The 24,790-nt window shown below is 33.5% G+C and overlaps 1 protein-coding gene across 3 annotated transcripts in view; it reads left to right on the top strand.

Annotated features, from left to right (window-relative positions):
- The window catches only part of LOC143236852 (uncharacterized), a 38,523-nt gene extending 19,176 nt beyond the window's left edge, over window positions 1-19,347 (top strand). For 2 of the 3 annotated variants that reach the window (XM_076475476.1, XM_076475475.1), the window contains exons 2-6: window positions 2,893-3,070; window positions 8,794-9,029; window positions 13,509-13,744; window positions 15,579-15,713; window positions 16,328-19,347. In XM_076475476.1, the coding sequence (XP_076331591.1) occupies window positions 2,893-3,070; window positions 8,794-9,029; window positions 13,509-13,744; window positions 15,579-15,713; window positions 16,328-16,499 (957 nt within the window). In that variant the 3' untranslated portion in view covers window positions 16,500-19,347. Of the gene's footprint in view, window positions 1-1,251; window positions 2,530-2,892; window positions 3,071-8,793; window positions 9,030-13,508; window positions 13,745-15,578; window positions 15,714-16,327 lie in introns of those variants that run through there. The other variant, XM_076475474.1, reaches the window with a different exon arrangement.
- Window positions 19,348-24,790: the final 5,443 nt, after the last annotated feature.

The raw sequence follows: 24,790 nt of genomic DNA, 5'->3' as shown, positions 1-24,790 counted from the left end.
TAGTTAAATATATACGTGTGTTTAGGATGATTTTAGGAAGACGAAGTGGGTATTAGTTAGGTAATAACTCATGTTCATCGTTGCTTGTGGTTCATAACTTTGAGAACAAATAACATGTTATACAAGGGGTACCCGAAAAGCTCGTGGATTGATCTAAAAATAACTGAAGTACATAATTTTCTTTAAATATTAAGTCTTAACATTTTTATGAGTCAATAACAAGTGACATCTAACTTAACGGACTTATTTTGAAGGAAAGAAGCGAGTTCTGTTAAATATCATGGCCTTGTGCCATGATCAAATATTTTGTTGAAAAGAAAAGAAAACAGTCGGAAATCCAACAGAACATAAAAGCAGCGTAAGAGAGAGCACTTCGCATATTCAACAAAGAAAAAGTGGTAGTTGAGTTTCCGCGCGGTAGACGATCATGTGAAGACGATCTGATATCAGATCAGTCCTCTACATCGCCAAAATACAAGTTGTAGATAAAGTTCATGATTTGGTTATTATATCTGGTAGAATAATTACCACTAAGAAGTTAACAAATTGGAAATCGATAAAGGTATTGTAGCAAGCATATGAAATAGCAATTTGGGCGTGAGTAAGGTTAGTGCCAGATGGGTTCCACAAATATTGACACCTGAACAGAAATGGACCCGAATTGTTTAAATCCAACAGCAAGGGATCAAACTGTTACAAGAGACCACTATGCATTCTTAATCAAAAATTTGCGCCAAAAAATCAAACAAAATTGATGGCTCAAAAGTGCTTGCTCTTCCATTATGATAATGCCTCGGCTGACAAATATCATTGTTTTGAACGTTATTACTCAGTCACCCAACTCCAGCTTCTACTCACAGGATTTAGCCCCATGCAACTTTTTCTCTTCCATAATCTTAAATACTCTATGAAAAGTCAAATATATCGGAGTAATGGTGATCTCATGCATAATGTCCAGTCGCGAATTGAAGACCAAGAAAAATAATTATTTCAGAAGGACCAAGTTCTTAGAACACAGCTGGCGTGATTGTATGTACTCAGGAGTGTTAAAAATTAATCATAATTGGACCAGTGTCTTTTTTAATAGTTTAGACCACGAACTTTTTGGATACCCCTTCATACTTCAGTAGTATGCTGGTTAATGCACATTGGTTGAGACAGAACGAACTTTGAAAAAATGAGTGATGAAAATAGTCTCACTTCTGTTTGTTGCCGATAGAGGAGTTGTACTTGGATCATATTTACGATCTGGCTGCAAAGGGTATTTCAGTAACTAGACATTTGGTACCACGCAACTTTTACATAGGTTACTCCCGCAGTTCTTAAGAAACGTGAAATTTGAGTACAGGTATTAATAATGTAGTACTGTTGTATTTAGAAAATTATGATATAAAGTACTTCCGTTTGTAACTCATGTAAAAAGCTATTGTACAAAAATGTTTGGCAGCAAACAAAATAAACAAAACTGATTAGCGTTAACAGTGACCACCCGCCGATTACAGTAAGCAAACAGACACGCTTGTAAAATAAATGAACTTTTATTCAAACATTAAACTATGCATGTTTTTTTAGCTCTTTTGAGAGCAAAGCCATACATTAGGTTTTCCGCGTTCTATCTATAGTCAGGATTCAAACTCCATATTTTAGCGTTATAAGTTCGTGAACTTTCCACAGTGGGACTATCGTGTTTAAAATAAATTCTATGTTTATAGTGTTACCAGTTTTAACAAACAAGTACAATAAAGGTATTACACTTATTTGGCTTCACTAAGGATGAGGGCGTGGTATACCACTCTATTCACAACTTAGTTGTTTATGTCTACCAGAAAAAAGAACTTTCATTTTCATTAATAGTTTACAAATGGTAGAATTATAATTTATTTGTTTAAAAAAAAAACGCCCATTTTCCAGGTTGGGTCGGTTATGTACAAAATCAACTATAAACTAGTTCATGAATATTAATATTTTTATTGCTGTCTTATCTCTCTTCATTCCCTCTTATCTTCTTTATTAAATCAAATTAACTTGGTTTTAAATTCTGTGATGTGTTCTTAAATAGTTAGACAAGGTTAATACTTGGTTGGTCTCTTTGCACGTGTGTGCTTGTTTCTTGAAATAAGAAACGTAAACCCCCAAACTTACCAAGTACTTTTATTATGATTTTAAATGTATACTGTGACTTTACAAACGTCAGCTGATGGACTTGAGGTGCTGTGGAGTGTCAGTTTATGGATTGAAATTGTTCTAGAGCATCATCTGATGGACTCGGTATGTTGCAGAGCGTCAGCTGATGGACTCGATATGTTGAGAAACATAAACTGGTTGGAATCAATTGTTACAGGATATTATTTGGTGGTCTTTGACTATTTGTCTGTTGCAGAACCTTATTTGATGTACTCCGACTATTGCATAACGTCAGCTGGTGTAGCGGGGTGTTGCATAATGTTGAAAGAAGAACTCAGGCTGTTACAAAACACCAGTTGGTTGGTTCGAGTAGTTCTAAAGCGTCAGTTGGTGGATGGATATATGGTACTTAAAAAGTGCTTATTTATTTTAAAATATTTACAATACAAACTAGCTAAATTGAATACATTATAGTGGAATGGTACAGTTCGTAAGAACTTATTGGAACCATTTTTAAAACTGTTTCTGTAGGTAACTCACAATGATGATATAAAAGATGTTTATTTGGTTAAGTTATCTCTACGTTGGTATACTGAAATTGATTATTATGTGTAAACGTAATGAATTAAAAAAATGATTACTCTTAATATGTTGCAAAGAATTTGTAATTTTCCGTTAATATTTTAATTGATTACAACCTGTTAAATACACTCAAATACTTTACTTTAACTACGTGGGATAATAATGAGGTCACTTCTTTCCAAATAGTACAGTTCGAATCAATACTTCTACCAGTATCCGGGGCGGGATGTAATAGAACCGGCATCATCGCATCAGCAATTTTTCCGACAATATTATGGTACTCAAGAAGGAGTGACTTTCCTTAAGAGGAATTACGGACCGACGGGTCTTCGTCGCGCTGCAGTTGACTTTGGTATTCGTCAAAGTAAGTGATGGATTTAACAACAGATGACTTTACTAAAGCAAAAAGTAACTATCATTCCAGACGACATTTGACTGCTCTTATTGTTCTAGAACAGATGTTTTCTAACCTAAGTCCCTTTAGCTACGGGTCCTTACCCGGGGCGGCATAGCGAGGTGGTTAAGGCACTCAACTCGTAATCTGAGGGTCGCGGGTTCGAATCCTCGTCGCACCAAACATGCTCACCTTTTCAGCCGTGGGGGCGTTATAAAGTGACAGTCAATCCTATTATTTGTTGGTAAAGGAGTAGCCCAAGAGTTGGCGGTGAGTGATGACTAGCTGGTTTTTCCTGTAGTCTTACACTGCTAAATTAGGAACGGCTAGCACATATAGCCGTCGTTTAGCTTTGTGCGAAATTCAAAAACAAACAAACTTTCTACCCTGCCAATCTCACTTTTTTTTAAAAAATTTGTTTTTAATAAAGACGATGAACAACTTCGGATATTTTAAAAATATTTGTTCGACGTTTCACCTTACGTCCTTTTCAAGTATGAAAATCTGTGTGTAACATTAACAGACTCGTGGGGAAAAAAAAAGAGCTGAAGCTGAAACGTCGGGTAGAATAAAAAAAATATTTTAAGTTGTTTGTCATTTTCATTGCAAATTTGTTTCCATCCTTCAGTCAACACTGAAAGCTTAAAAACAAGTATTTTTCACTCAATTTCTAACAGTGCCCTCAAGAGTGAGTTACTCAAGTCAGAAAATACTTAAAAATATATTACTCGTACCCTACTTATCAATATTAATAACATGGTTAGGATTGTTTGTGTTTACCATTCCTTTCTCTTCCAGCAATACAAAAATAAGTAACTATACAGCCAAGTAACAAGCCAGTTTACACCTACGTTATGGGTAACCTGTGAAATGTAGTCGCTCTACTATCAACTGGTTTATTTTGAGGTATTCTGTTCATCAAAATATTTCAGATTACCCTTGCTTTGTGGTAAAGTGGTTTAAAGCAATAGCAACTCATGTTGCTGCTAAGAGCGTTACTCCGATGAAAGGCAACAAGTGTAAATGTTGGATAAATACAGTTTTCTTACTGGGGGTTAAGTCATGTTTCAGTACTTTTTAAGTTATATAAAAATTAAGTACTACTATTATTTGAATAAATAATTTAAAATTACTGTTTAAAGTAATTTCGAACACCGAATGCAACTGAGAATATTTGTAAAGTTTTTTGTTGTGTTATAAATCTTACAATCGAGTTGTTTACTAAGATTATGATCCCCTTTCACAGCAGAATAAATGGGCTTGGTTTTAATGAATTACAATAAAATCAAAATAAAGTTCTGTAACTTGTAATCGTAGCGTTACATAGAAAATTGTTATGTAGATGATGAACATTCGAACGAAAAGTAACTAATTGTTTGACCCATAACTAGAATTATACTGTGGAATTTTATTTATTACGCTAATGGCCCATCAGAATTCTAGTTTGGTTCTCCTGTTGTATTTATTTTTCTTTTGTTTATTATTTTGCCTTAAATTTAGCATTTATTTTAAGTATGCAACTTTGTTATCATTGCTAAACCAAGCTAACTTTAACAATACCTATCATAATATCAGGCTCAGTTCATTGACTGATCACCCTTGACTCGACAGTAAGCTCAAGTGCTTATAACGCTGAAGCTCGTGGATTAGTTCCTAGTGGCGAATGCAGAACAGATAGCTATTGCATAGCCTTGTGCTTTAAGTAAATAAACAAATCATTCATCCACTAACAAAGTCTTGTGCAACAATTACGCTAAGGAAACATTATCTGTTGTATTACAATAAGACTGATAACGTATGTTAACGTGTTATAACGTATCTCGGATAAGTCTCCGATTTATAATACGTGACATAATGATTTCAAATAGCCGAAAATTTTACTTTAGAAGTTAATTAAATGTTACTATGCATCAAATTTGTGATTTTTGCCAACAAGTTTGAAACATATTTTTATTTCTTAACATAAATATATTTTAATATACAAACTACAATATATAATTATGGATATTTCTAATAATAATTTATATACAAGAGTTTTTTACAAACTTACAATGAGTACTAAATCATCTATCCGGACAAGAATTGAATATTTTGTCGACGATTCACTTGGAGCGAATTAATTTTATGTTGATACACAGGTACCTTTCACTTGAAGGGAATATGCCTATTTTCTCCACAAGAATCCGAGGGTCGTGGGTTCGAATCCCCTTCATACTAAACATGCTCCCTCTTTCAGCTGTGGGGAATTATAATGTGACAGTCAATCCCACTATTAGTTTGTAAAAGAGTAGACCAAGAGTTGGCGGTTGATGGTGATGACTAGCTGCCTTCCCTCTAGTCTTACACTGCTAAATTAGGGACGGCTAGTGAGTTTTTCCCGACGAAAATATCTAATGTATCTAAAGTCCAAAGTTAATTCATTGAAATTAAATGGTTTGTAATGTTCGAAATCTATAAACGTTCCTGGTCAAATGTCTGCAGTTTTCCCATTAATGAACGTTGATCACACTTCTTGTGAGGTTTGTAGTATACTAATTGTAGCAAACCAAAAATATATAACTGTCTCTCCGCGTTGGCTAGCTTTTATAAGAAGAGATTTTCTAGAAGTTTTAGCTAAGGCAACAATATTGGTATATACATTGTTGATTCTTACGCTCGAGAATATTCTACAAATTTAGTGAATAGCCAAGTATTTTGCAATACACATTTAACTGTACAAGTTACTTGCATTTCCAAATATGTACTTAACTAAAACAAACATTGTTATTGAAATAATAATAAATCCGTTACACATAGTTCAAATCGTTCAAACCTGTTAAGGGTTGTCAATAAGAGAGAGTATATTGTGTTACTATCGTTACAATTACACGTTCTATATTACAACACGTACCGACAAGGTAGTTTGATAATCAGCATAACTCATTAAGCCGTTTGTTCTGCAAAGAAGAGAGTAAAGTGTTTGTTTTAAATCTCTGACATATTTTCTAATAATACGATGAAACTAAGCTCTTTATAAAAACTAAAAACAATAAATAGCATTAGAATAAATTATTTGGAAAAAAATATCGAAGCTACACGGATATTTAATTGAACATATTATTATTAATTAAAGTAAACTAATTATGTAGCCAAATATAAAATTTTCGTGTTTTCACTGTATTTTAATATTACTGCATGGGTTTAGTCGAATAAACATAAGAGCATAAAGAAACTTTTTAACGCCTTACTAATACGTGATACAATTAACTGTTAAAATGTTGTACTGCTATTTCTTACTGAAGTATTCAGTATATGGAGGTGCAACAGGTCGCTTTCGTGTACACATTCAAAGGTCGTTTCGACATTTTACACGTTGTACAAGAGCTATGTTACTTTGGACTGGTGCATTAAAGGAAAAGCAGCAGCCAACAATACCAATAATCACCTCTTGGGCTGCTTTTGTCTGATCACATAGTGAAATTTAACAGTCACTCGTATAAAGTACTCGTGGTTCCATATGAGAAGTGCATGTTCGTAGCAGCTAATGCTTGGATTAACATTCCGCACATGATTGAAGACTAGGGAGCTTTTGGTGTTACAATTTATCACCTGGATTACGATATTCGTGCTGATTATGCCCGTACGTTTTTAGCCGCAGCATTAGCAACTAATAGAATGTCTGTTGTTTTTTTTCAAGTACTAACTTTTAGCTCGTAGCTCCGACGTCTCTTGACCAATTTGAGATCTAATTACATTTTTAGACTCGGAAGGTGAAACCCTTTCGATTGATGTAATTGATCACACCGAAAGTCTCGTAAATCAATTTACACTAATCCTACCTAAAATAATTTCAATTGGGGGTAGGCTAGTAGAGATCCTAATGAATAATAAAATCGAATCGGGTATACTCGCGCCCCATGTTTGGTATTCTGACATACAAAAATATAGTGAATTGAATAAAGGAGGAGATGTATCGTAGGTTAATTTACTTTAATTCTGCTTAAATGAATTTCATGTGTTATGGCTATTGAGGATTCCCTCTCGTTTATAATTTGTACTTTATTTTGAACAATGTTGTTTCCAAGCATTTTCTGTTTATTTTTCTGTACCATACAGAAGATTTAAAACAATTCTTATTCGAATGACAATCGACTCTTTTAAGAGACAAGAGGGAATTGGAAAAATATAAAATCAAATATGGGTGGACTAGTAATAAAAAAGAAGAAGAAAGAAAACAGTTCCGATTATTAGTTGCGATACAAGAAACTCTATGTAGGATGGAGAACATTTCTCACGTGACTGTAGAGAAAAAAGGGACTTATCGTGTTTACTTGTTTTGGTATTTGGAGTTCGTTACTCATTTACATAATCCACATTACAGTGACGTATGAGATAAAATACATTCTGTCTGGTATGTTATCTGTGATGTTTTTTTGTGTCATCGTAATATAAGAGACTCGGTTTTAATTTTATGCTCTCAATAATGCAGACTTTGAAAGACAGGCCACTGTTTCTTCTTGCAGTGCGTTGGAGTTCCTCAGACTAGTTGCTTTCAAAAAAACTTGTTCCAAACTGTGACGTCACAAAGGAAGGTAATTCCTAGGCCTCTGCTAGAGACGTACCCCGTTAAAAGACTGTGACAAGCTACAAAGAAACGCTCACTTTACATGTAATCATGACTTTATTTTGACAGATTATTCATGATAAGTTTAAAATGTTGCTCAGATTTGGCACAGTTTTTTTCCCCTTCTGCGATTCATGACAGCCGTCAGCTTGCTGTAGTCAAGGCCCTAGAGCTAGATTCTCCTGGGAAGATATTTCACCCAGTAACGCTTCTCCCATAGCCAGATACGTATGATACTTTTTCCTTTATTTCGTGTCTGCCCTCTTTTATCTAACCTTTTGTTATCAATATTTTGAAAATAATGAATTAAGTGAAACGTTTTAAATGTTTACTATTCATAACTTAACTTTTCTTGTGTCTTTTCAAAAGCAAAGAGCAGTTAAGGTCAATGGGTTGAGTACAACAGAAGTATTTATATTTATTTAAGTTTATTGCCTAGTGAGGATTAATAAGTTCTAATATAACAATGCCAAATATTCTGTATGGAGTTCATAACAAGGGTAAATTAATGATAGAAGATGATAATAATTTGGTGAAGTTTTTATATTCACGTTACTACTGAGCACACTTTCAACTCCACTATTTGAAACCTGTAGAAACCTTTATAGAATATTTTAGGGAAAATTCTATTATAAATGTTTCTCAGACTGCTTCTGTATAGTAAAGTGATTTAGTTACAGATGAGTAACTTATGTGTTTTAGGTATTTTAAATTATTTTGTTCCTGTTACTTTTCAGTTAGTGTTTAAAGATGGAGCAGACAGGAAGTTTTGGTATACTTCCATTTTGTAATGCAACATCTTGAGTTGCACGACTATTTCTTATGCTTTTCTTCAGTAAAAACAAAATTAACTTTTCCATACACTGGCTTAAGAGCTGCGGACTCTTGTGAGAAACGTCAATGCAAAAATTGGAGTTTAGAAATTAATTCAAAGTTCGCAACACCATCTAGTCTTCAAACAAGGATCTTAGTTAATGATAGTAAAACCTATACTCGCGTTCGTAGTGAAGTTACACACAACTGATAGATCTCGAGAACTGGAACAAAAAACAGAAGTGGGGTAACAAAAAATTCAATATATTTTTTTAAGACTTGCAGGACATTCGCCGAGCCAATGAACATTTTCTTCAGATCAGACGGACAGCGACATGCCACACACCCCGACCCCAAGTAGTGAACGTCAAGCACTATTATCCAGATCCCAGAAGAAAGTATCTTCCCAGTTGCACCATCTTGCACCGATGCACAGATAACGCTGGATGCTGCTATGATGAAAGAATGAAATGTGGACCAAGAGCTATTCAAGAAGTTGTTCTCTACTTTTACGTAAGAATAAGTTGATCCCTATGACCAGATAAACTGTGATGATAATTACAAGTGTCATGTAAACATTTTATTATTTTTACTGTAGTGTTTCTCATGCGATTCTTCGTTTATGTTAATGAGTTGTGTAAAACGGTTGTTGTGTAAAGTAAGCTCCGTTCCGTCAAGCAAAGTTTAGGTTATAGTTTTGCCGACATACGTTCTTCGGTGTTATTGTGTGCTTGTTTTGTTTCATTCTTGAAACGTATAGAATATGTTATGTTCTCGCACTCAATATCGAATTAAATTTTTATTCTTTTGATGCTATGGCGCCATACCCCAACTCTATATTGGGCTTAAATTACATTGTTTTGTAGAATATGATTTGTTATCGAAGATAATAAGTCAAACCGATATCTTGTGTTTCAATATTTCTTACAATACTATTTCAAAACGGCCACAAGCCATTCTCACCAAGAATAGTTTATACGTTTTAAGATATTTTTTATCACAATATTCATTCTTTTTGTACATAACACTTGTGTTTATAGAAAGTATCCATGTTAACTGTAGTGATTAATGACGTAAGAAAGAAATTCTAAACTTGATGAATCAAAATGCTTCTAAGGTGAATATGACAACACGTGTGGGTGTTTTATTAATATCAAAAACAATTCTTAAAATGTTCACGTGCTATCATTAATCAAAATTGTAAGACGCACAATGCTACTTATGAGGAATACAATCTGATAGTATCAACAGTTATTTGCTCATATAATTTTTCCAGTTTTTCTAAAACAAATGATATTTTCATATATTGTAGCGCGACAATGATCATATACCCCCCCCCAACCCAGCGGAAAAAAAAAGTCCAACTCTTAATGAGAACTATATGCAGAAAAATGCTTTATCATATGTATATAGACCTCTTGAACTCAAATCACTTAACACCACTTAATGTCCAGTTCTTGTTTGGAGAATAAGAACACAAAGTATAAGGTATCATGATTCGAGCCACGGAGAAAAGGGCGACTTTAAATACAGAGTGGGCCACACATTAGTTTCTCGAAACCTGAATCCTCTTCGAAGTAGATAGGATTTGATTTGTGGCACTAGACTACATAGTTTCTATGTCATTTTTGTGCCACACTAGTGTAGTGTAAATGTATACATATAACAAGATGAAAATAAAAAAGAATCGGTTATGAGTAGCTACTTTTTGGACCACACTGTATTATTAGTATGGGTGTTCATAATATACACCAAATATGTCAGCACATGAACGCAATTTGATACACTAACAATCGACGCTAACTCAATGAATCGCATACACATGTACGTATGCTTTTTAAATAAGTATTTTATGGAAAAGTACAAATGGATAAACGACTATTTTTAGTCCTTATTTGCTATATGACTAAAACTAGTCGTTCATACATTTGTGTGTTTTTTTAATATAAAATACTAACTTAAGAAGTAGAAAGAATGACTAAAACTGTGGCAGCCATTTAATATAGATATAACTTGATATACATGCTTTTTTCTCTTATATTAAACATGCCTATACATCACAATAAGAGGTCATGCTAATGAATGGTTTACTCTTAAGTTCGTAGCCAATTAGATTCACCCCAATTAAATAATTGTGTCTATTAGCTTGTTCTGTTTTAAACCTTGTTTCAGAATAGTTTTAATATAATTTCGCCTACTAAGTATCATTATATTTAATTCGTAGTGTGACGGTTGTTGTATGACGTTCGTTGTATTGCGCCGGTAATACGTTCTACTCAATGGTTTGTTTCTTCGAGACGCTGTCCATGGATAAATTAACAACGTGATGTGGTTATTAATAAAATAAGATGTTCAGAAGGAACAGGGGGAAGGAACTACGCGTAACTTACATTAAATGATAAATGGGAAGAGTGGAATTAAAACAAAAACGAAGAGAAAACCTACAATATAACATTGACAGATTCAATGTTTATGTAGAAGGCCAACCTATTTTTTGTTATTTTTCATCTTTTTATGTTTATCATTTTCTTATTCTAGCTTGGGAGAGCAAGTCACCTTCCCACAACTGTCTGCAGGTCATAAAGGGTGATACAAATGTGGGACGTTGTGGGTTTGAGCACCAACATCTCGCTCTCCTAATTTATAATTTTCTTGTGTGAGACGAGCAAATTGGAGGTTAAGACTGATAGACGGTCTATCCCCACAGCAATGTGGGCTCTACTTTCGCGCGCACACACACACACACTCAAAACGGTGACTTAAAACTTAAATGTTGACAACTCGTATATATTCAACGAAAGTAAAATGGTGGTGAACGACTAACCTAACATATTCAAAGCGCCATTTCGGATGGTTTTTTCAGTCTTAATCGTATAGATTTTCTTTTTTTACATTGTTTGTGAGGTTTTGCATGAAGTTAACTTGTTAAGTCATTTAAGCAATTCTTAACAATTCTGCTGCATCAAAGCCCAACTACACACCTAGTATATTCTGTCACATTGTATGACTCGTGAGGAGACTAAATGGAACTGAGGGTGCTAGAAGATAATGTTTAGTGAAATTAAAATTTTGTTTTGATGTTGTTACGATTATATATAAATTTATGAGAAATACTGATAACTGTACTTGTTCTTAAATATGATATAAAATTATGAACACATATAATTTACAACTTTATTACTTAATATTTTTGGAAAATGCTGTTGAATAGTTTGTGATACAAAAAGTAGCAATTTCGACTGCAATTTTTTTATGATATGGCATATCTCATTAGTATTCTACCTTTGCACTACATGCGTATCCAATAATGTTTCAGATTAGTATTGTATCTATGTAATACAAAATTTCCATTGTGTATATCATATTAACATTTTATCTATGCAATACAAAAGTATCCAATGAGTATGTCAGGTTAGTGCTTTAACTGTACAGCATAAAAGTATCCAATGAGTATGTCAGGTTAGTGCTTTAACTGTACAGCATAAAAGTATCCAATGTGTATGTCAGGTTAGTGCTTCAACTGTACAGCATAAAGGTATCCAATGAGTATGTCAGGTTAGTGCTTTAACTGTACAACACGAAAGTATCCAATGAGTATGTCAGCTTGTATGTATTATCTCAATAATGTATACGCCGTTGACAATAACAGCTCCTCGTACAACTTGAGGGGCTGACGAATATCATTTTCTTCAACATAAGAAACTTAAGTGATATTTACAGATGTTAAGATTGCTTCAGTTGCGCGAACGTCTTTTAACTATCTTAAATTCAATTATTCTTTTCCTTAATAATTCTGAATTAATGCAACTTTGTTAGTTTGAAGAAAGCTAGTTATTTTAGTAACTTGTTAGCTAATTATACCTTCAGTCATTTCTTCCCGACTTTAATTGTTGTATCCTCATTATATTTATAAAGATGCAGAATATTTTAAGTTTTTTCTATAGCAGTTGTTCAAACTTACTACTCAGCTACGGTAATAAGGTAAACTCAAACATGCTGAGTGAATTACGTGTTTAAGAAAAGGTGAATTTTAGAACAAGCTGATATCTCTTTTAAACAGAGATATAAGCCAAGAGTTTGTTTTTATTTCTTTATTTAAGTGATGGTAGTGAATATAAAAGTTAGGTTAATACAAGGTTGTTATTCTGATTTTCGGAAGCCATCAGTTTTTCATGACCTAAAAGTTTTTAAGTCTTCATAGTAACTTTAATGAACGAGTATGCTACACGACAACACAATGCTGCTATCACTAACACCTAACTTTGATTTCAATTTGAGTTTTTTATTTGCACAAAACATCCAATCCGTGTATAATTTAAAATTAAAATTACACTGAATAAAATTATACGAGTGTTCTCGGCTTATTTAGGCATAATTTACGCATGCATAGTTCATTCAAAACCATAAGCTTACCGCTTTGTGAGCACGTATTCAGATGCTTCTGCGTATTAAGCTAAGTTTACTTTCGTTACAGTTATTATATTTATATTACTTTGCAATAAACTAGTTATAAGCGTATTTTAGCTATTTTTTCTTTAGTACGAGTTTTATTCTTGGTTTTTGTGAGCTTCTTTGTTTCAACTCGTAAAACCGTGTCACATACTGTACGCTTATAACTGTTTCATACTCTGCACACTTATAAACACCATTATTTTATTGTTTACTTTATTTTTATTACTTAGTTACACTTACGTGAGTTTGTTTGTCTTAACACATAAAATATTTTCAAATAGACTGGTGTTTATCGATCGAACACACGCATGCGTGAAAATGATAGAAATTCAAGCAAAAGGCATGAAAACTATTGCAAGTGTTTTGCGTGTCGCTGCTAGTGCTTATAATTTTTATACTTTAGTTTGCTGGGCCTACAGATTTATCGCTACGTTTGAGAGGTTTTCACTATACTGGAGCAGAATATGTTGCTATAATAAAACTTCCCTGTTAATATTATCATTTGTTCATAAAACTTACCTGCATGTTACCTGTGTATAGACTCTCCAAGTTGGAAAGCAAGGCACGTATGTTGGCCTAAGTAACACTGCTGAAAAACTGCTCTTCATGAATCACACGGAATGCGAATGTCGACCCATCGATAGTCAACCACGTGCACCAGGGGATTTGAAACAACTTACGGATTCGGATAAGATGAAAGCAATAAGTTCTGGTACAAAATGGGATTCTGTACTTGACAATCCTGTACGACATCCACCCACTCAGAAGGAATCAAAGTAAGCAATCTGTAATTAAAGTGTTTATTTTTCTTCGACGAATAATTTACTTTAGAGATAAAACTATATGTTGTATCCTCAGAATCTCGTATACTTCAAAGATCCATTATATATTCATCATTCTGAATATTGGTGGGCGATTTTTCAGTATACTTTGCTCATTATATGATATGTAGATGATGGATAAGAGGTTTAAGTGCATGATAATTGGCGGAGAGGGATCTGACGGGAACACACTCTCGTATGAACATCTCTAACTGAGACGTTCTTACAAATTTTAAGTCATTGGTTTCTTGCTTTTCCAACTTTTAGTTTGTTAATGTAAATTATCTGGAACAGAAGCTTTGCTATTTTATCTTTCATGTGTTAATAACAGAAGTAATAAAATGGTATCGTAACAACACTTGTTTTTCGGCGTTGCTGTTGAGTTTCATCTCCTTAAAACTAGTATCTTGTTGCTAAGCTCTTTCTTGTTTTTCTTACCAACAACAGACACTTGTATATACAGCTTAAATGTGTTTCTTTTTAGATGCCCTTACTATGGTTGAAAACGAAAAGCCGAATAGATTATTAATTTATATTAAGTTAAACACACCAAGAATAAATTCCAGTTATACCCTCATATGCACTATTTCATAAACTGGCCTTTTATAGACTTGCGTAAATCACGTTACAGCGTGTTTTCTCGATACTACCACCAGCTGGCATTTGGCGAACTTTCATCGTATTTTACGTGACTAACATTTTTGTTCGCGATAAATGTCTTTTCGTATGTAACATAATAGCCTTTTTAATCTGATTTTATATCTACTACTTCTGTTTTTATGGTGTTGTAAAATGTTTCAAGTTTCCTTGTCACAATAAAAAAAGAAGAAGATAATTATGATACATACAACCCTTTCACGAGTAACGTCACTATAATATATCCCAGGCTTCGTCAGATCTGCTGAAACAGATTATATATTTCTAATGTAAAATGCCCAACTAACAAAAGCTGCTTTGATACCGTATAGAAATGGTGTGTTAGTATTGTCAATGTAACACAGAAGAATGACTCAAATAAAAATAAACTGCCGTTAGAATAAATGACTAAACCACTAGTTTGAAATTTAGGTTCAATGTGGAGAATTCTAGGTTTGCTGCCAAACACCGAGGACGAAACACTCTGGATTGAAATGTAGGATGTTGGGCAAGTTGCAAGTTTATGTTTAGTTTCAGATAGAAGGTCGCTTCTATTTGAACTTTAGGTTTAAGGGTCATCATAGATGGGTTACATCCTAAAATACCCCATTAAAATATAAATAATTAGTTATAATTGTCTAATTTTGACAGTCAAATCTTACTGTTAAATATTTTCTCACCAGACTCTCGTGTGGCAAAAGAAAACTGTCAAAATTCAATGAAAAGTTGTAGTTCAATGAGTATGAAGTTGTAAAAACTGTTTTACTTCTTTTTGATTAGTTTCAAGTCTTTATTCTTTATGAAGAGTCGTATCCCAAGAAGTAAAAGGTTGGAATGTTGATAATGAAAGTGTTCCAACATAGTATCTAATTCACTTTCAAGGTTCTACTCTGATATCAATGATAAATATGTGGTCATTTACGTAAGACTTTAATTCTAAAGAAGTTTTAAAAATGTTTAATTCAACAATTTCTAGCAATTGAGTCGCCTTCTTAGTCTGTCTGGACTTTAGAACTAAAAATTGGTTTTGATGTCAGTGGTGGATACAGCACAGATAGCTCATTGTGTAGCTTTGGATTTAAACATAAAAAAAAAAAGAAACGAAACGATTTAACAGTGTTTGAAATACATGATTAGTGTTTTTCACCACTAGGTGTCGAGAATGCCCTTTGCCATTTTATAGAAGAGAATATCCGGATGGAAGGTGCAGCTGTGACTGTTTTGACCGTCACAAATCGTGCCTTAGGATAAAAAGAGGTCGTCGCCCATTGTCAGACATTGAAATCAGGTAATTGTATTTATATTTAATACACGTCTCTCCTGTAGCCGGACAAAACCTTCTTAGATGTGTGAGTAATAAAGCAAAAATATTTTGAAATACCATATTTTTATATTTTACTAAACGAGGATAGGTGGAACTGGATCGAAAGTGGTTTCAGTTAACGTCTTTCGTAGTTTTGTGGTGTTTATTGTGTTATGCAAGCTCACTTGAAGCATTGGGAAGGTATTGCCACTTAAAGTTTTAGTTTTAGGGTTAGTTTAACAGATTTTAGCAAATAGAATGTAATTTTTTAACAAACTGACTACTTCACAGCATCTCCTATTTCATCATTATTACATCAAAATAGTCTATGATTTGGAATGAATTTTATGTGTAGAAATTTTAACGACTTTACCTCGTGCACCGCGTGGTTACCATTTTTGTTTTTCTAAATTTATCTTATTTTTTACCAGCAGGTGGAAAAGCGGATACGACTTATTGGTTACAACAAATGGTTCTTGTATTATTTTTATAGTTAGATAGAGCTTCGACATAACCGAAGACGACATAGTTGTAATAAACAGGAATTTTAAATCTCCTCTTTGTTTCATATATTATTTGTTCTTTTTATTGTGTTATAGGTGCGTTCGAGCCCGCAAGTGCCATATCCCCGAGTGTAGGTTTGGTCAATACAACTTTTTAACGGGAAAATGTCCTAAGCGATCCAAGAACCATAAAAGACTGAAAACCCGCAAAGAAAACAACAAAAACCAACACCATTATCACAGATGGGCTTTCTACGAGCGTGATTAATAAGAAATAGTTCAAGGTCCTCAGAAATGAGTGTTATATGAACTAGTCTATATAGTGTTCCAGATGTAAGACGTGAAGTTTACGTTAAAAGTGAAAAATGTTAGAAGTTTTAATCATGTGGCAGTTTTACTCGCTCTTTTACCCAGAGAGGGCACTTCAGTTCATTAACAAGTTTGTTAATAAGAAAAAAAGTGCTAACAACAACAAAAACATTTGTTTATTTTTCTACAACGTGTTTCTCTTACTAGAAGAAAAAATGTTTGCCAAAGTATTAAGAGAAATGCCGTTATTTTTAAAATTATGTTTGTGTGTGTTCACTCGTGATTTATAATTTTATGTTGTATTAGTTCGGTTGCAAGAATAAACCTTTTAAGTGATTGAACGGTTAATTTTACATACGTGTATTTGTAAGCTGTGCACGTACAAAAGTTGTAGGTGTATTAAATGTTTTGGCTTTGTTGGTGTCTTATTATTATGACAAAGTGTTTGTGCTGCATCGTTTATTTGAAATTAAACGTTGTTCTGTTCACGAATGTGTTTGTTTCCAGAGGATTAGTGAACTGAACGCTTATTAATTGCCATCTGTTGAAGTCTCTTTTAATTAACTCGTTAAAGAACGTGAATTACGTGTCGTAGTAAGCGTTAGTATGAACCATATTTTGTGCTGTAATAGTAGTATATCCTTAATTGGGGACAGAAAAACCCTGGTGTCAAATCATGACAATCGTAATTCTTGAGTATATAAATGAAATTATTCCTTGTTAAATAAAGAGGCGTTTTTCTTTATTTGAGAACTTGTACGCATGCATACCTATTTGCATAGAAGTTCTTTCGAAATTTTATGCGAAGCCACTCAAAGAGCTAACCCTAAGGCAGGTAGTAAACAGCATCCACATCCATCTCTTGGACTGCTCTTGTTTGCCCGAATAGTAGAACTTAAAAAACACTCTTATAACGCACCTACGACCCAAAAGTGAGAAGCGTATTTTACGACATTGGGCCGCGAACCATAAACCTTCGAACGCGCAGTCTGATCACGCCAACCACTAGTGATGTAATCTACGTAACGAGGCCGTAAGAAAAAACAAACCACGCATCATCAAGCACTAAACAAATAATATCAAGATGTGAATAATAAAATACATCTTATTGACGTACCTCATTTAACCTTTCTTCTTAAATCCTACGGATAATTTGGGCATCCACGCCTACTTATTACATATATATAAACAAACAAAAAAACAAAACAACAACAACAACAACAACAACAACTGAATGCTCAAGCCACCTTTAAAGCCTGCTCATAAAGTTTATATGTGGTAAGTTTTGCATACCGCTGAATGCGTGGGCCCAACTTCATGCAAAATAAAACCAAGATGCGCTTTATAATATAACATGTTGTAACGTAAATGTTGGCGCTGTTTCTTTTTTACATGTTCCTACGCTTTTACTTTATTTTCATGGTTTTCTATCCAGACCTTTTTAATGAATATAGATTTAAAAGTATAGTTTGTAACGAGTTCTTTCTTAGTGGTGGAAACTTTAAAATAATATCTATCTACATACAATAAGGATGTGACGTATCTGAATGTAGGTGTGTATATTTATATGTAGGTGTGGGTAAAGCGCGAGAGGCGTAGGTGAGTTGGTTGATTGTTGTTAAGGTAAAACCACGCTCTTCCCGCCACAGGTATCGAAACCCGATTTTTATAGTTGTAAGCTTACTGACTTATCATTGTGGTACGAGGGGAGTGTTGTAAGTGGTGGGTCTGATGGTTAAAATATTAGAAAGCAGTGTAGTTTTAAATTATGATGTATGTCACAAGTATCACACGCATATACTATGGATGTTTCATATACTAACCATACGTGTACGGAAGATTGTTTTTTGTTTTGGTTTTAATCGATTTACAATCACAGAAATAAGTAAGGTATTTAAGTGGTTTGTACGTAAATCGTGGCTGAAAGAGCCAAAGCTGATAAATTTGTCAAACTATTTTTACATTATTTATTAGACTTGTGTATAGTTTGTCTTAGATTTTTGATTTAAGAAACAGAAAGACATTCTTTCCAAAATGCAACTTTGTTTTTATGAAATAATACTGTGATTTCAGAACTTCAGTAACAGAATCATATGAAAGTTAATGTTTTTTACGTAACATAATTTTTTTTAAAACAACAACAACGAAACAACTACTTTATTTGAAGACAGTGCTGACTTTTCTCAAGCTAATGATAAAAAAAAGTCCTAACAGATAATTTTGAGATGTTATCCGTGTATTGCCTCAAAGAGTGGAGTCGATTCACGAAATTACGTAGGCGGGATACTAGCGGCATTAGGAAGCGGAATACTTTGAGTCTCATACCACGAGTAATTGCGCTCAATAGTAGAGATAAAATATTACGGAATCATATAATCAACCATTCAACTTACTTTCACACATCCTAAAAAAAATTCGATTTTTTTTTTGGCAAAAGTCACTTGATGATATAGGTTTCACGTGAACTTGTCTAGTTTTATTTGTTTCCAAAGAACTTTTTAGACATTACATGGACATAACAAGATCGGGTTTAGTAGCAATAGTCACTTGGTTATACAAGTTACTCGTGAGCAGGTCGAGTGTTACTTGTTTCCGAAGTTCTTTTAACATATTTAATGAAGCTTAAAATATTTATTAGTAGTCACAAATTTTCCCACTCATTTAAAGCGTCTTTAGTTTGAAATAAATTATACATATTTCCAGTTTTTCGGTTCTAATTTTTGAGATTAATAACTGTTGTGAAGTTGCAGTTATTCAACCGTATGTATACCTTGAACGTTGTAATAAACTTAAGATGGTTTATCCTATTGCTAAGGCCCCATATTTCTTTACAAATTACATCATATTGTTGACTCCAGTGCTGTAGTTTTATATGTATGGCATATATAAATAAACGCATATATCTTTTCAACTTCCTACAACGCGCTTTTTAATTAACTTACCTGTAATAAAATGATGTGTACAATAAGTAGTTTTATGGGTGGCTTTTTTTTCTCTTTCGTTTAAATAACGAGTTTTCTTCACCACATATCGGCTGTTAACATATTCAAGAAGTTAATTTAAATAATAAAATCTAACTATTCATTTTTAAGACAATAAAACAAATGAAAGTAGCTTTCTCTCCTTAATAAGCTCTTAAAAACAGGAAGATAAAAAGTAATACAAAACGGGGACACGGAGGTCACGATACGTTTCATTTTCCAGACACTTTGTTCACCTTCTGACACCTTCATGAGATTTACAGACCATCTGCACGTTCTATGTGTTTCCATATTTAATTAAACACCATTTATTCCTATTATTCGTCTAAACTATTATATGAAAAACGTCTGTGTGCATATATGTTTAATAATAACTAGCGAACAACTGGACCTGTTGTTAACGACCTTAGCAGGTATTCTTCACAATACCAGGAGAGTAGCGTAGGAGAGGTTGGCGTTTGGCTCTGTTAGTTATATTATTAATGAAAATACCCAAGGTGCTGCTTATGTTTATTTAGTATATTCCTTTTGGCAGTGGTGTATCATAATTTTAGAGCATTGAAGTAACTCTTGGTAAACTAGAAGGAAGGCAGATAAACACTACCATCTTTTCAGTCCGGATATTGGAATTATACCGTTACTCTTATAGTTTGTTTTGAATTTCACGCAAAACTGCTCGAGGGCTATCTGCGCTAGCCATCCCTAATTTTGCAGTGTAAGACTAGAGGGAAGGCAGCTAGTCATCATCACCCACCGCTAACTCTTAGGCTACTGTTTTACCAACGAATAGTGGGATTGACCGTAACATTATAACGCCTCCACGGCTGAAAGGGTGAGCATGTTTGGTGTGACGGGGTACTCTTATAACCCACTCTGGGTCTACGGTCCATCACGCTAACAAACTACTGCCCATTAGACTGACATTTCATTAGGCTTACAATTATAATAAAAAAACCCAAAGGATCTTGACCATAAACAAATACGGAGGAACTTTTTATCATTGAATCCAGTAGCATGGTTGATGTAACCATATGTAACTATGTATCTTTTATGTTTTCTCAATTCATATTTTATGTTTAGAGGGAAAGACAGTCCAACCCAACTCTGTGTATTCTTATCTGTTCGAAACGGGGGATTTGAACACTCGTGCAGCGAGTGCATCGTGATCTCAAAGTGCGAAGCGTCTTTTTTTATTATTTTTTAAATAACGAGATGAGAATCATGAATCTTCAGGTTTGCATGTAGGAAATGGCTCTAATAGAAGCAAAATGCATTATATAGTATTTCTTTTTTAACATAAATATTAGGTCTATTAACTGGTTTACAATGTTCGGCTAACTTTCGGAATTCAAAACTGCAACTTAAAAATGAGAATTAGCCGGGAATGTTCGTACACATTGTTCAGTATAAAATATTATTATGTGACCACAATGAAAATAAAAGTTTGTAACTTCATTTCGCGTGATACTCAAGACTAACCCAGCATCACAGTATTGATAGTTCTTAAGTGTCTTTAAAAACGTATAATGTAGGTTATATTTATTATTAGATGTTATATATTTGGACTAGCTACAGTGATAAAGCGTTCCTTTGTTAGAAGCTGCTCATGGCTTGCGTACTGGAGTCTCCAACGAACGCTGTACACTGAAGTAATATACATTTGTATTTACATGGAATGATTAAATGTTATTACCCTTTAACATTACTTTATAGAGTAACCCACTAGCATCGTTTAGTATACAGTCAGCCGTCTTAGGGTCAGGTATAAGGAAAGAAGGCTTTCAATTAAAAAAAAAAAAAGGAATAAATACATAAACCTGACATTTCTGAAAAATAATAATCTGGTGCTAAAAATATATATATTAACCTCTGACCGTTGATTTTTATATTATGGTACATAATTTTCCATACCATCAATTATATATGAAAATTGTGAATGATACGTTATCAAAACATGTAATTCAATTGATCTTAGAATATCATGTACTCTTTTAAACTGTTACGAATGCTACATCTTCCAATGACTAAATTCGTAGTATGATGTATTTAGTATTTTAGCCTAAACGAAATCTTATGTGATCCATAAGTTAAGCTGACCCTGTCAGAGAACTAAAGTTTATACATAACGCGTCTCCAATTTAGAATGCTGATTGGACAGAAGACAACTAGCCAAAAGCCTTGTCGCTTTCTCGGTTCGTCTTAAACGAATAATTAGATTGTGTCTGCCATATTTTGAGCGCCCTCTCAGCTAAAAAATGCAGTACGTATTTGGAGGCACATCAGAAGCGCTGATCTTGGCCATTTCAAAAATTAGCGTGGTGTTCTAATCTCCACGTTATGCTCAGTTCGCAGTATTGGGTTTAGTTTGTATTTTGTACAATTTCAGATTACAAATATTGATTAAGTGATTTTTCCCACTCATTTGATTATTGTAGTAATATGTCTAAAGAGACCAATGAAAATAAAACGTTATTTGTTCTATAATATCAGATTTGTATTATCTTAACCACAATAAATTATACTTCGAATGAGCATGTGTAGTGTTGATTGTTGTAAGAAAATGAAAAAATAGTGGTTTGAAAAAACTTTTCAAGCACCGTAAACAGTAGTTTAGAAGAGTTTGTCAAGCGAAACACATATTTTGTGAAATATTGTAAAATAGAGAATTAGTGACTGGCAGAGAATGAAAGTCGAAAATGTTTTCTGTATACCATCAAGATTATTTCCTTTAACTTTTGTTAATTGTTTTGCAGGAAGTTTTGTTGATTACTTAAGGTCTACCTGCACTTGTTGTCTCTAATTTTTAACTGATAGAGCTGGTAGTCAACAACACCTACCGCCAACTCTCGGGCTACTCTTATTTTACTCAGTTGTGTATAGCGGCATTTTATATATATATATATTTGTGTGTGTGTGTGACAGAAACGAGACGTAAATTGGACTCGTACACCACAGTCCGGCAACATAATTAGTGGATCAAACTTGGCTGGCACAGATGTTTGAATGCAATTAATGACGAAACACATGCCATTAAAAAATTTAGACTTTCAAAAATAAATTGTCTATTTTTTCTTTTAGTTAGTTGTACACACACACACACATGATAAAGAACAGAAAACAACATCAACACATTTTTATTGGCAGTGTTATAAATGGCTAGTGATTTATCGAGTGATTTAGTATTAACTTGACTACTAAATTAGGAGGGGGCCATATTCTAGTTTGAACGCAAAGGTGTATGCTGCAAAGGTGACAGATATTTTTGTCCTAATCTATTAATATGAATTTACATACATGACTATAGACGAAGAAAAAGAAGGGGTTAAAAGTACACAAAGATTTTAAAAGTATAACGTACTGAGAATTTTAAGAATAAAGTTATGCTTTCATAGAAGTTATATATACATTTGATAAATAGCACAAAGCCTGTCGAATAAAACTTCAAACATATTAGCTTTACGTTTTCTTATAGATTTTAATGGAAAAATACCAGTAAGTAAATTATTTTAAAGTTAGTTTAGCGTATTGGACAGTATGATACTCAAGTCGTTGAACATTCTTCACACTTTCATCCATATAAACAGCGAGTACTGCTCACTGGTTGTACTCAACCTGGCCAGCACTTTTAAATCAAGTGTAGCCATTCATAAACCTTCGGGTCTATGACCTGATTTTTTAGCTCGTAAGAAACTGTTCGGATTGAAAACAAAACAAATAATAAATAATTATAAAGCTAAATAATAAAAGGCTAAATATGTTTAAGATAATTATAAAAATTTATGTGATAAATAATAATAATTTAACTAGGCTTAAAAACCTGATAAAGACAATATGTTTATGAAGTATCAAGATCGCTTTTTTCTTTATTTAGAGTTTCTAGTTATAAAAAATCCTTTAGTAACTTGTCTAATTTTGTAACGTTTATGATTCAGTTTTACGTTCGCGACGTCATAAAATTTTGACTACTTAACCGAAACAGAGGGATTCATACCCTCTGTGGGTATCGAAACCTGGTTTTCAACCTTGTAAGATTTCAGACTTACCGCTAACCCACTGGAGATTGTCAGTGAAATGAGTAACACAGAATCTTCTCGTAAGAGTTCCTCGATGAAGAACCGAAACTTTCTGTAAAACCGTAGCATTCATAAATCAGATAAGTTGTTGTTTTTAGTTAACAAAAAATCATAAACATAATCATATCGATGATTTTTCCCTGCTTTTTAAACACATTTATTTACTTTATGACTGTTTTATATCAATGGTTTTACAAACTTGATGCACGTCGTACTGCGTCATGATATTTTCTGATATGAGTTCTTAATTTATTTGTATAACAAGAATTTCTGCAACACAATTTGGATATAAATATAGACAACTCTTGCAGCAACCTTTTACTGAAAAGTCCAGAGACAACCATAAAAGAAATTACTGGGAGTAAGGACATTAAATTGGGGCAAATCCGTTAGTGTTACTCCTGTTTTTCTGTTCTGTAAAATTTACCAGTTTCAACTAAAACCATGTAGTTGAGTCTTGTGACATGACGTCAAGTAACATCTTAAATGTACCTTGAACATGGAGTTACAGTTGAACACGTGTTATTGTAGGTGCCTGGCATGACTGCCCAACTTTGTGGGAAGGGGGTAGGAAACAAACTAAATCAAATTAACACAGTTGTTACTGACAGTGTGTGCAATAATTGAAAAAGTGGGGACGGCAAGTGCCCTTTCAGTCCTATATGTTAGACGCCTGTATATAAATTTCTAGCTTATTATGTTCGAAATTCCATTCCTCATGTTTATAAAAGAGTGTTATTGTTTATTGATTTGGAAACGAATTGTCAGTGGTACATCAATTAGACGGGATTCCAGGAATGACTTGAAATTCATCGAACAAATACAAAGACCAGCAGTTATAGAAACGCCAGTCTGAAATAACATGAGCATAATTAAAAATAAATATTCGTGAACATTTGCCCATTTATCAACATGTGTAATCTATATTTATATATTGCTTGGAATCTAAAGTAATTCAATGCTATACTTGTGACAGCTTCCCCTTCCCCGATGGCTCACTTTGATCTTTCATTTTACAACCCACTCTGATCATAAACCATAGAACATTTACATGAACTTTGTCTCCAAAGACGAATCTGAAGGTCATCAAGTGGGGGAAAGTTTTACAATATGACTTACCACTCGTAGTCTGTTGAAAAGATTAATTATCCATAAAGCTCATGCTTCAACTTTGTGGGGTATTATGTCATATAAGT

The sequence above is a fragment of the Tachypleus tridentatus genome, chromosome 13, assembly GCF_004210375.1.
Source record: "Tachypleus tridentatus isolate NWPU-2018 chromosome 13, ASM421037v1, whole genome shotgun sequence".
NCBI lineage: Eukaryota > Metazoa > Arthropoda > Merostomata > Xiphosura > Limulidae > Tachypleus > Tachypleus tridentatus.
Note: the sequence above shows the minus strand (reverse complement) of the source record. Positions and strands in the feature narration are given on the sequence as shown.